Here is a 14,078-nt window from a genome sequence, read left to right on the forward strand (position 1 = left end):
ATGTTCACACAATAAACAGCTCCTGGTCTATCTTTCTCTGTACAGCAATTGCATATTTATGAGGCTCTGTTCACTTCTACATTCTGGTTTCCATTTATAATGGAAACCAGGATGCAGTGCCATATCTGCCATATGGCGGATACTACCAGGGCCTGAGGGACCCCACTGACTTACAATGGGGTCCGTAGGGTTCCATTGTGGCGTCTGTTGCTTTGATGGGAAGAGTAGTGCTTCATGCAGCGTTTTCTGCGACACATTCTTGAACAGAGCCTTAATATCTGTATTACTGTAAATACCAATTTATTATATATATATTTTTTTTTTTAAAAGGGTAGACGTTAAAAAAAAAATCTTTAATTCATAAAAATCAGAGAAATGACAGGAGATTGCTTGTATGTCTATCTATAGTTATATACAAATTGTGAGAGAGAAGACAAGTAGTCAATAGTAGGATTACTGATTTATTTTATAGTTAAGAGGTCTAATGGTGGAGGCACTAAAGGAACTTTTCCTAGTGTAAACATCTTTGATTCAAACTGCAGGAAGTCTTCTTGTGAGAGCTCATTACGAGGTGTAAATAACGCACTGGCCAACATGGCCTCAGCTGCAGACGTACCACCTTGTCCAAATAATGATGCACTAGCAGCTGGGTTCATAGCCCCTGTTGTAGAAAGACTGCCTGCTGCTGTAGTCAGTGCCCCAAAGCCGGATGTCCCTGTAGAACCTGAAAGTCCTCCAAAACCAGAGGTACTAGTGGTCCCACCAAAGGTTGGTACTGCACTTCCACTGTTTCCAAAGCCACTAGACACTGTAGTTCCTCCAAAACCAGAGGGCACTGATGAACCTAAACCAGGGGCAGCCGTGCCAGGGGCATTTGAAGCCGCACCAAATCCTGAGAAAGTTGAGGCTGCTCCACTAGAAGGAGTAGTTGTTGCAAAAGAAAATGAAGATGCGGATACAGTGCCTGCGTTGCCAAATCCAAACGAAGGCTTACTACTGAATGCTGGAGCGCTGGTAAGAGAGCTGGCCCCAGCACTTGCAGTATCGGAGTTTGCTTTAAAACTGAAGGTGGCTGCTGTAACGGTTTGGTTGGCTGTTGTGTCTGGAAAAAAAAGAAAAATTGTATAAATCTATAAAATAGTGAACAGTAATCAGCAATGTGGGTGTTGCAAATAAAGGTTTCTTACAAGGGTTTTATCCCTCCAAAATGTCTATGACATGTCAGAAGATAATATTGAAAAGGGCTCAGAATGGGGGCCAAACATTACAGGTACATAGCCCCTTTAATGCACCTAAACCCCTTATATGCTGGTCATACATTTTTATACCTCAGATATAAAACTGCTTTGGCACCACCTAAAAGGGGTATTCTCACTTCCTAGCTATATGCCATCAATGCCCTATCAATGTCTGATGGGGACTGGATTCCAACTTCTGCAAGTCTCATCGATCGGTAGAACGACAAGTCAGTGGCGCTTGGCTAGTACCATTAAGGCCCGCTTTAGGTTAAATGGCACCTCCTGCAGGAATATTTTGGCGCCCCATTCTGTCATATAGGAGAAAAAAAAATCTATAACCTAATCCCAGGCAGATATTAACCCCTTAAGATATTAACCCCCTCCAAGTATCATATCCCCCCCAAGGTATCACCTCTCCCCCTTCTAGGTATCATCTCCCCTACCTCTCCTCCTCACAGGTATAATGTCCTCCCTAGACATCACCCCCTCCAAGTATCATATGGCCCCCTCTTTCAGAGTTATCGCCTTTCCCCTCCCAGGTATTATTTCTCCCCTCACCCTCAGTTATCATCTCTCCTACCTCTCCCCCGTATTGTTTTCTACCTAGGTATCACCTCTCCCCCTCCCTTCAGGTATCACCTCTTCCCCCTCCCTTCAGGTATCACCTCTTCCCCCTCCCTTCAGGTATCACCTCTTCCCCCTCCCTTCAGGTATCACCTCTTCCCCCTCCCTTCAGGTATCACCTCTTCCCCCTCCCTTCAGGTATCACCTCTTCCCCCTCCCTTCAGGTATCACCTCTTCCCCCTCCCTTCAGGTATCACCTCTTCCCCCTCCCTTCAGGTATCACCTCTTCCCCCTCCCTTCAGGTATCACCTCTTCCCCCTCCCTTCAGGTATCACTTCTTCCCCTGGTATAACCAAAATGCTGTTATACAGTTGAGGTTTATTGTTCTATACCTGCCTACGCCAAAACTGACATTTCGGTAATAGTAAAGTAACTTACAATTAACCGAGATGAGCCCAGGAAGCGGCATCAGGCGCATTCGCATGTGCACATGAAGCAGAGGACAATACACTGCATAAGCACGGTGAAACGCGGAGTACTGCCCTCGGCTTTATGTGCGCAATGCGAATGCGTCCGATGCCACCCCAGGGCTCATCTTGGTTAATTGCAAGTTACTTTACTATCTATTTCAGAAATGGCCGTTTTCTGGCCTGGGCATGTATAGAACACTAACCCCCAGCTGAATAACGTCATGCTGGTGGTTTAGTGGCTCTAAACCTACTGACAAGTTTCCTTTAAGCACCAGTGACATCACTACAGTAAATTCTCTCCAGGAACTTTACTGCTCTGTCCTTCTGCATGCACATATCAAATTGTATATTAAGTGTGCGGAGCAGGAGACAAAAGGTGGATAAACTATACATATGTAGCAAAACTGAATTGGTCTTCTAACTACGGTGCATTTTTCTTGTGCCTTATGATAACTGCAGTTGGTTTACCTGAAATATACATAAAACCACGTTAGTACTGAAATATCATAGATAGGTGTGTCAAATGACAAACTCAGCTCTGCTTCATGACTTTAATGGAGCAAGGGAAAATTGCTATGTACACCAAAGAAAGAATAGTTATCCAGCGGTATTGTTCGCATGTCCACTATGAATACTTACTAGATGTCCCAAAGCCAGACTGCTGTGGACCCCCAACCGATCCAGACTGCTGTAGGCCTCCGAACGATGACGGTGCTGCGGCAATAGGTGGCTTGGTGAGTTGATTTAGCTGAAAAATACAAGGACAAGGCTTTATAATATTTCAAGAATAAACAATATAGAATGCATGAATATTTAGTCATGTGTGAGTCTTCTGCCACACAGTATTAGTAGAACTATGGATGGACTGAAATTTACTCTTTATGACACTAATCTATGTAATCCAATACAATATACCCCTCCAGGAATGCTACATTAACCACTCCAGGACCGCGCCATTTTTGGCCTTAAGGACAAGAACACATTTTTTTGCCTCTTGGTTAGAAACTTCCTTTGTTTTTTTGTTTGACTTAGTCATATGAGGCTTTGTTTTTTGCAATATCTCTGGCCTTAAATTTAATAAAATGGATTTATTGCTAAAAACAAGGAGGTCGTTTTTTTTCTACATCACTTTTTTTATTCCATAGGGGGATTTTTAATTTTTTAAAGCCCTCCAGTGAAAACACAATTTTCCATGTCTGCATTCTCCACCTATATGCCAGTACATTAGCCTGTGTACTGTTGCTGTATACCTCAGTATTCCCTAACAGGAAATATGGTCAGAAAGCCCTGGGGTCCTTTATTGGACACTGGTCTGTCTGCCCATGCATGGTATCCGACCAGATCATGTCTCAGGAAGAATAGTCAAGCGTCGGCAAGCGGTTAAAAGAATGTGATGATATTTTACCAGTGCAGAGTTAGAAGATGGATTCCAGTTCTTAATTTCATGTACTCGTTGTTTCCACTGGTTGACTAGCTGTTGTACTGAATTCACCTGACAAGAGGGAAAAAAAGCCAATAATTAGTAATAAGGAATGTTTCTGACTAAATCTAAGATATACAATTTGGTGCATTTTATTAATAACTGTGAAGGTTTGCAGATATAAGGGAATTGCTAATAAGATGGAGCTTTCCTGTAAAGTCTCCACCTTTTGTCTTCATGTCATTTTTGGGTTCTGTGTTGATTCATGTTAGAATATATCTTCATAGCGGTTGCAGTTTTGTTTTTCTTATACAGAGCACCAAATCACCTGCATAGACAAAGATAATATTCTGACTGTCTGTAGCCACCACTAGAGGGAGCTTAATGCATACGGTTATACAATGAACTCAATAATAAGACAGTATGCAGTAAGCTCCAATGCTCCCCCTAGTGGTGGCTGTAGGCAGCCCGAATGTTATCTTTTAGATCTATATATCTGCAAGGAATTTGTGGCTTTGGATCAGTAAAATAAATCTCCAACTGCTATAAAGATATATTTTAACGAGCACAGAATTTGTAACTTTTTTAAAAAAAAATCTATTAACGGTTTTCAAGGGAGGATATTTACATTAGGTGAACCACCTTTTGATTTATTTGAACATTTTCAACGTTGCAATTCTCGTAGCCATCCTTTTACCTCACATTATAATTTGCACCATACACCGATGTGTTCTCCCTTACTTGAAATGCATTTCGCCCATAGACTCCCATGTTAAAAAAAAAAAACTTATACATCAGACTTCCAGTGTAGAAAAAAAAAAGTACACGTTAAACGTAGACATGTTTTTAGTCTATGGGTGAAGGACCATCAGAGGCATCTGTCGGCCATAGACTCATGTTAAAAAAGCATATATTTTTTTTACTGGGTGGCTGAGAGATGCCATGTCCTGTCTTTCAGACTCCTATATTAAAAAAATTTACCATATTTTTCGGACTATAAGATGCAATTTTTAGCAAGAATAAATCTGCGCCAGATCCCCCTGATCGCTTCCTTAACCCCTTCCCGACTGCCATACCAGCACGTCATGGAGCGGGGGGTGTTTGTAGTGGGCTCATGCGCTGCTCTAACGGGCAGAAACAGCGATCACGCTGTTCCTGGCTGTTTAACTAGTTAAATGCTGCTGTCAATAGCGACCGGGGCATTTAAGCCGTTAGGAGGGGCGGCCCCCTCCGGCAGGTCAATGCCCCCGCAATGCGATTGGGGGGCGCCAATGGTTGTCATGGTAGCCCAGGGGCCTAATGAAGGCCCCCAGGTCTGCCTCTGCTAAGCCATGCCTCTGGAAGGGCTTAGCAGATGCCTGTAAAAATTACAATACACTGCATTTGTGTTGCAGTGTATTGTACCAGCTGGTTCAAGTCCCCTAGGGGAACTATTAAAATGTGTAAAAAAAATTAGATACATTTTCAGGAGTGTAAAAATAAAAATTAATATTAAAAGTTCAAAACCCCCCACCTTTACCCATCTTTCCCCAAGAACAATGTCAAAAAAATTTAAAAAATTGGTATTGCTGCGTCCGTCAAATTCTGAACTGTTACAATATACCATTATTTAACTCGCATTGTGAATGGAGTAAAAAAAATGATTATTAAAACACAATTGTTGTTTTTGGGTCACCTTAGCCCTAAAAAAAATTAAATGAGAAGTAATGAAAAAATGGTGCCAAAAGAAACTACAGCTGGTCCCGCAAAAAATAAGCCCCCACACCGCTCAATTGATGAAAAAATATAAAAGCTATGGCTCTCAGAATGCGGTGAAACCGAACAATTTATTTTTTAACAAATTGTTTTACTAAAAGTAGTAAAATATTAAATACTTTTTTCCTATTTTCTGCTGTCTGAAACCTGGGTGCGTCTTATAGTCAGGTGCGTCTTATAGTCCAAAAATACGGTATACGTTTAATGTATACATTTTTACTGGATGGTGCGAGATTGTATTGATCTGGTATCACGACATTATATAACTTAACACAATTCAAGAAAAAGTTCCTATATATGTACGTCTTCGTCTTTGAAATGACTACTATCTACTATGCTTTAAATCAACGCAATAAAAACACGGAGAGCAAATTACATAGTTTTGTAAATGGCCGTCCTTGTGAGATGTGTAACATTCCAAGCGCAATTCTTCAGGGGAGATGTCAGTGAAACCTGTGAGAAAAAATAACGTTATTTGGCCAGTAAAACAAATCGGGGAATCTCCATACACACAGACACCCCAATGGGGTCAACAAAACAATGACATGCTACTAACAATTCAACTGTACTGGTAGGGAACTTAGATTGAGCCCCAATAGGGAAAGTAAGCATGGACCTTTGTACAGCGCTGCGGAATATGTTGGCGCTATATAAGTAAGAAATAATACTTTACAATAGAAGTATAATTACCTGATAAATGGCGCTGCTCTTTCAAGACACAATAAACAGAGTGCATCCATTGCCCAGAAGACTCCCAGGTCTCCATGTCCTGTTGGATATCATCTCTGCACGTAAATTGACAAGAAGGGTCAAATAGTTTGTCATAGTAAATAATAAGACGCATAGAAATTAATATACATTTATCTAGTGCTGTGATGCCTGATGGCCCTCATGTGCCTGACAAGTTGCCCCCAGGGTGAGGCAAACTCATACCCAGGATAATGAGCGATTCCGTATGCCGAGGTCCCTGCTCTACCAAGAAAAGAAGAGCTCCTCGGGTTCCTCCGGTTATGGGGGAACTGTGGTATCTTTCATCTCCAAGAGTTGTGTTAGGTGTTGGCCCCCGGCTCATATAGTATTTTGTCAATTCCGTCATGAAAAACTTGAAATACTTACAGGAGGCCTCCTTCCTTGTCTTGGCCGCTCTCTCTGGCATGATCCTGGTTCGCCAGTGCAGTGAATCGGTTTTGTGCGGAGAAGAATCCCGAAGGTGCATTTGATTTTGAGTCTCGGTTTCTATTATCAGTAGATCCAGACCCGAAAGAACGGTCATTATCCCGATTGGTCCACGTTGTACTCTTAGAAAAACTGGAAGGCTGTACATATCGCTGACCGGATGAATTCCAGCTTGATGATGCAGCTTAGAGGAAAATTGATAATCGTATAGTTAGGTCTCCATGTCAGAAATCAGTAAAACATGTAGCGTATTCCCATCTTAAATGGTCACTAACTTTTCAAACAACTTATGCTGATCTAATAGAATACAAATCGATAATAATAGTCGCATCAAGTTTTGGACCTAATTATGATGCAAATGCGCCAAAAAGAAAGGAGGTTTGTGCCTCACAAGACACGTTTCAAAAGGGTCACGAAAAGGGGCGTGATGTAACACAAAAGGGGTGTGGCTTAAAATGCACCAACAGTGAGCGCAAAAAGCACAGTTATAAACGAAGCCAACCAAGAGGTGGTGTAAGTGCAAACAGGGCAATGATCAGCCGATTAACAAGCAAACGCTTGTACACAGGCTGATCCGCTAATTTACGCGGCTAATAAAATGGTCGCTACTTGGCAGCAGGGACATGTGCTCCCGACATAATGGAAATTTATAGGGACTAATGATCAAAGTAACGATCGCTCGCCCCATACATAACTGATTATTACAGCAAACGCGCTGTCTCGTTGATCGGCGCTCGTCATCACGGCCCACGTCGGGCTGTGTAAAAGGACCGTTAGACAACATGAGTAAATCTGCCCTTATGTATTTCTTTGGACTACAGCAGTTGTGCTATTAAAAGTCTCTGTGAAGCCCAGGCCCTAGGGTTATACTATTACTTGTGGTACCCCATTTACAGTCAGTGATACTACAAAGACCTTCTAGATCTCAAATACCCACACGCACATGTTGTATATGGGACACGGTGCTGTGAATAGGCTCATCAGTCCCAGCATAGACATATTACTGCAGGATGTAGATGCCAACTTAATTTTTGGGGGTTGGCAAAACCTACACAGAAAACAGCCCTAAGGCTACACGCGCACGACCGTTGGTATTTTGCAACCTGTAAACAACGGATCTGTTGTCAGTTTTTTTTAGGTCCGCATCCATTCTGTATTTTCCATAGATTTGACTTGAAAGGGCGTGACCGAGGTGCAAACACAGACAGGAATAGGACAGGCTCCAAATTTTGCGGTGCTGTCCCACGGTCCAGCAGACGGATCAGTGAAAACCATGGTCGCGTGCATGGGGCCATTAGAAATGAATGGGTTTGTCTAATATCCATTAAAGGGAAGGTGTCACAAAAAAATTTTTTTATGTTTTTGCTTTTAGTATGTTATTAAAATAAATTTTATTTATTTGTGTTTTACTTTTTTCTTTCTTTTACTTCTCTATGGAGGCTGCCATTTTTTTTTCATCTCTGTATGTTTCGATTAACGACACATACAGAAATGGAATACCGCACATACATCCCCATAGAGAATGCGAACGAGAGCCGTTCCATTCACTATAGCGTACGCGCCGCTCCCACACAGTCCAAAAGGAAGGTCTTCGGCAGAGCGACGTCCGGCGCCATTTTCATGTGGACCGGAGGCCGCGGCCGGACAGTAAGATGACTACTTCCGGTCGCGGCTTCCGTCCATATGTTCAGAAGCAAGCACTAGGAGCGGAGGCGGCAGGAGCAGGTAAGTTATGTTTGTTAAACCAAAAAAGAATACCTATATATTCAAGGTCATATATCAATGAGTATAGTTGCACATATTGGGACCCCATGCATAGAAACACCAAAAAGTTATCCCTACATGCTACAATAAGACCAAATCAAACGTATCTTAGCAAAATACAAAATGACTTTATTAAAGACAGACAACACAGTTGATCAAGACACTTTAAAAATTAACACCCATAAAAACAATGTACAGACAGTACAAAGAAATAGACAGTGTTGAATATAAGGCAGGGCAAACAATGGTGGTACTATGCATACTATATCATAGAATATAAAATATGTACCAGGAGTATGAATGTACTTAAACCAATCACCACAGCAAATGCCTGGAGTATGACCACAAAGAGTATATGGTAACAATCATGGAAAAATCACTGAGACCTCAGAATACGCATACCAAGAACCCACCATGAACCCCCTGACTAAGCCAGGTGCGAAACGCGGGTTGGGGTGTTCTGACAGTGGAATAACTCATGGTGGGTTCTTGGTATGCGTATTCTGAGGTCTCAGTGATTTTTCCATGATTGTTACCATACACTCTTTGTGGTCATACTATATTCTATGATATAGTATGCATAGTACCACCATTGTTTGCCCTGCCTTATATTCAACACTGTCTATTACTTTGTACTATCTGTACATTGTTTTTATGGGTGTTAATTTTTAAAGTGTCTTGATCAACTGTGTTGTCGGTCTTTAATAAAGTCATTTTGTATTTTTTTAAGATACGTTTGATTTGGTCTTATTGTAGCATGTAGGGATAACTTTTTGGTGAAGTTATGTTTGTGTATGTTCGTGTTATACTGTGTGATTACCACTGTATCTAATCCTCCTACACTGTGCATTCGCTCAAAAAAATGGCGGCACACAGTGTAGGAGGTTTGAACATTCAACCCTCTCCCTTCTCCTGGCACTAGCCAGGATAGAGGGGGGATTGTTTGAGCACACTAGAGCGAGTGTGTCTTCTCCAATTTTGCAGCATAAAGCAATGAGGTTGCTTTACCACATGCCAATGCTGCAATTTTGGGAATTGCTCCCTCTAGTGCCCAGCACATGGAAATGTTATAAATTAGAATCTAATTTATAATATTTCCTGACTTGTGTAAAAATGTTAAAAAAATTAGAACAATGTGTAATCATTTATATACTAACAGTTTAACTTAAAAAAAATAAATAATAATTTCTAGTGACACATTCCCTTTAAACAACAGATAGCACGTGGACGTAAAACAGCGGCAGTGTGCATGGGGCCTTAGATATAGATGCCAGTTATAATTTCAGAGTGAACTGTCTAGCTGGCTCCAGGGACTTGTGCCCCTGTGTGAATCATTTATAGCCTTATTATAACAGGCCGCCCCATTCAAAGAGGCTCTGTCACCAGATTTTCAAACCCCTATCTCCTATTGCAGCAGATCGGCGCTACAATGTAGATAACGGTAACGTTTGTTTTTTTCAAAAACTAGCATTTTTGGCCAAGTTATGACCATTTTTATATTTATGCAAATGAGCCTTTCTTATGTACAACTGGGCGTGTTTAAAGTTATGTCCAACTGGGCGTGTATTGTGTTCATTACATCTGGGTGTGTTTTACTTCTTTTACTAGCTGGGCGTTGTGAATAGAAGTGGATGATGCTGACGAATCAGCATCATCCACTTCTCTTCGTTACTACCCAGCTTCTGGCAGTTCAGAGACACAGCGTGTCCTCGCACATCCGACGCGATGAAGTTCCTGTGGGAGGAAGTGAGTGACGTCACAGCGTGATCTCGCGAGGACACGCTGTGTGTCTGTGCACTGCCAGAAGCTGGGTGGTAACGAAGAGAAGTGGATGATGCTGATTCGTCAGCATCATACACTTCTATTCACAACGCCCAGCTAGTAAAACAAGTAAACACACCCAGATGTTACAAACACAATACACGCCCAGTTGGACTTAAGAAAGGCTCATTTGCATAAATATAAAAATGGTCATAACTTGGCCAAAAATGCTAGTCTTTGGAAAAAAAAAACGTTACCGTTATCTACATTGCAGCGCCGATCTGCTGCAATACGAGATAGGGGTTTGAAAATCTGGTGACAGAGCCTCTTTAAAAGAGAACATAGTATAATGGCAGATCCAATGCTCTATATCGTGCCGTTCAGATAAAAGTTTAGAATTACCACGGTCGCTGTACTACAGTCTGAGGCTAGTCACACGAGCGTGACACATTTATACGTGTAAACCTGGTGCGTGTGCATTGCGAGTGGCATACGTTTTTAATGCACTCGCAAAGCACTTTTTCTTTTTCAATGGAATTGATGCGCAAAACACGCACAGCACACGAAAGTGCGTCCGTGTGCTGTACGTGGTTTTCACTCACCCATTGACTTCAATGGGTTCGTAGGTGCGTGAAGACGCACTAATATAGGACATGCAGTGCGTTTCACGCAACGGACTCTCGCTGCGTGAATACTGCATGTGTCAACAGCCCCATTGAAATCAATGGGTCAGTGTGCTGTGCATGTTTTCCATACAGAGCACACGGACGGACGAGCTTTACTCTCGTCTGAATGAGCCCTTAAACGAACAGTGTCACCACAAATTTTTTTTTTATATGTTAAAGATGTTAGTGCTTTATTAAAAACGTTTGGATTAATTTGTGTGTTTGTGTTTTACTTTTTCTTATTTTTACACTTTTTCTTCCCTATGGGGGCTGCCATTTTTTTTTCCATTTCTGTATGTGTCGATTAACGACACATACAGTCATGGAATACGGCAGCCACAGCCCCATAGGGACTGCGAACGGGGCCCGTTCCATCCACTAACATGTGCCGCTCCCACACAGTTCAATTTGAAATGCGCGCCGTCCGGCGCCATTTTCCTGTGGACCGGAAGTCGCGGCCGGACAGTAAGATTACTACTTCCGGTCGCGGCTTCCGGACTTGTGCACATGGAGCAGCGGCAGCAGACGGAGCGGATGGACCGGAGGGAGCGGCGGCGACTGGAGCAGGTAAGGGATTTCTATGTATGTTTGTGTTTACTACTGTATGTAAACCTTCTACACTGTGTGTTAGCTCAAAAAATGGTGACACACAGTGTAGGCGCTTAGACCGTTCAAACCCCTCGTTTCTCCCGGCACTAGCCAGGATAAAGGAGGGGGGGATGCTGAGAGCTCACTAGAGCGAGGGATTTTTACCCAATTTTGCAGCATAAAGCAATGTGGTTGCTTTACCACATGCAATGCTGCAATTTTGGGAATGGCTCCATCTAGTGACCAGCAATGGGAAATATTATAAATTAGAATCCAATTGAATCCAATTTATAATATTTCCTGACTCGTGAAAAAAAAAAAAATTAGAACAATGTTTAATCACCTATACACTAATTGTTTAACAAAAAAAAAAAAAACATGTTTTGCTGGCAACACATTCCCTTTAAAGAGGCTCTGTCACCAGATTATCAAATCCCTATCGCCTATTGCATGTGATCGGCGCTGCAATGTAGAGAACAGCAAAGTTGTTGTTTTTTTTAAAAACGATCATTTTTGACCAAGTTATGAGCAATTTTATATTTATGCAAATGAGCCTTTCTAATGGACAACTGGGCGTGTTTCCTCTTATTTCCAACTGGGCGTGTATTGTGTTTGTTACATCTGGGCGTGTTTACTTGTTTTACTAGCTGGGCGTTGTGAATAGAAGTGTATGATGCTGACATATGATGCTGACAAACACTTCTATTCACAACGCCCAGCTAGTAAAACAAGTAAACAGACCCCTAGATGTGAAGACATGTCTCCCACAAAGCTGGGAGTCTGCTCTGTCTGACAAATAGGGCTCATAGACCCCAGAGATCAGCGGCAGTAGAGGGAGTCTGCAGCCGCTTGTTAGCTACCTAGTGGTTAGTGTATAAACTGTTACCCTCCTCCCGGACAGAGAAACGATACCTGTGGCTTGACTTTGGTACCGGTTATGTCCCTGGTCCCGTCCGTCTCTCGGATGTTCATTCCAACATCTGTCTCCAAATTTGCAGCGACCCTGCAGAAAAAATCTGCAGATCACCATGTTCAACCGCTTACAGGCTTCGCGGAAGGAGTTCTCGTATCACGCTGTAAAGCAACAGACTGCTTCGCGACAACAAATGCCGCCAACCACGCTGCTCATATGGTTGGCAAAAGCCGTGATAGGACGAAACCGTGTAGCGCCCTGTAGGTGGCGCACTTGTTAGTTCTGTAGGAGGAAGCGCGCTGTCATAGAGAATGATGGGGTATAGTGATTGCATTGGTGTCGCACAGAGCTCGTCTTCACTCAATGGGGGGACATTTATCGAAACGGATGCATAGGAACACTGGAGAAGTTGCTCATGGCAACCAATTAGATTCCTGCTCTTACTAATTAGAGGCTCATTTGGAAATTAAAAAAAAAAACACATTCTAATTTGTCGCTATAAGCAACTGCTCTAGATTTGATAAAAAAATGTCCCTCCATTATGTATTTTAAAAAAAAGAGAAATGCAATCTTATTTGACCGGCTATGTAAGAACATATAGGTGTAGATTTATCAACACGATTATACCAATTGTCTGTCATAATTTACATAAAAACTGGCATTGATTCTATCAAGACCCCCTTCACCATTTTCAACCAGCTATATTTTCATATTTGCGGGAAGCAAGGCTTTAAAGTGGCACACAGCACGACTGATTTACAGAAAAATGCCGAAAATATGCAATTAAAGAGGACCAGTCACGAGTTCCTACAAAGTGAGTTAGTAGTCTTACCTAGTAGCCGCTGTGTCTGTGAGTCCAGCGGTCTTTGTCCTGTACTTGGGGGTCCCCCGTTGCTGAGCTATGGACACCTCTTTATTTAGCAACCAATATGAAAATGACCCGCTGGCTAGCCAAGTGGGTTTGGCCCGCCAGCGATTCTCAATGGGCGGAGCTACCACTGAACCTCTTAGGGTATGTTCACACGAGGGCGTCCGTAACGGCTGAAATTACGGGGATGTTTCAGCCTGAAAACATCCCCGTAATTTCAGCCGTAACGGCATGTGCAGGCGCTTGAACGCCGCGTCAATTACGGACGTAATTGGCGCTGCTATTCATTGAAGTCAATGAATAACGGCTCCTATTACGGCCAAAGAAGTGACAGGTCACTTCTACGCGGGCGTCTATTTACTCGCCGTCATTTGACAGCGGCGCGTAAATTACGCCTCGTGTGAACAGACAAACGTCTGCCCATTGCTTTCAATGGGCAGATGTTTGTCAGCGCTATTGAGGCGCTATTTTCAGACGTAATTTGGGGAAAAAACGCCCGAATTACGTCCGTAAATAGGCCGTGTCAACATACCCTTAGGCTGGGTTCACACGACCATGTTACGTCCGTAAAGTACGGAACGTATTTCGGCCGGAAGACCGGACCGAACACACTGCAGGGGGCCGGGCTCCTAGCATCATAGTTATGTACGATGCTAGGAGTCCCTGCCTCGCTGCAGGACAACTGTCCCGTACTGTAATCATGATTACAGTACGGGACAGTAGTTCCACGCAGAGGCAGGGACTCCTAGCATAGTACATAACTATGATGCTAGGAGCCCGGCCCCCTGCAGTGTGTTCGGTCCGGGTCTTCCGGCCGAAATACGTTCCGTACTTTACGGACGTAACATGGTCGTGTGAACCCAGCCTAAGGGTATGTGCACACGATAGAAGGCTTT

At 42.8% G+C, this 14,078-nt stretch overlaps 1 protein-coding gene across 1 annotated transcript; it reads right to left on the reverse strand.

Annotated features, from left to right (window-relative positions):
* Positions 1-448: 448 nt before the first annotated feature.
* Positions 449-12,536, reverse strand: NUP42 (nucleoporin 42). Its single transcript, XM_075828665.1, has 7 exons — positions 12,314-12,536; positions 6,564-6,807; positions 6,138-6,232; positions 5,824-5,900; positions 3,678-3,764; positions 2,912-3,020; positions 449-1,102 (listed from the first exon to the last, which is right to left on the reverse strand). The coding sequence occupies exons 1-7, from the start codon at positions 12,429-12,431 to the stop codon at positions 462-464; spliced, it is 1,371 nt and encodes a 456-aa protein (XP_075684780.1). The 5' UTR covers positions 12,432-12,536; the 3' UTR covers positions 449-461.
* Positions 12,537-14,078: the final 1,542 nt, after the last annotated feature.

Source organism: Rhinoderma darwinii, chromosome 5 (genome assembly GCF_050947455.1).
Source record: "Rhinoderma darwinii isolate aRhiDar2 chromosome 5, aRhiDar2.hap1, whole genome shotgun sequence".
In the NCBI taxonomy this organism is placed as follows: Eukaryota; Metazoa; Chordata; class Amphibia; order Anura; family Rhinodermatidae; genus Rhinoderma; species Rhinoderma darwinii.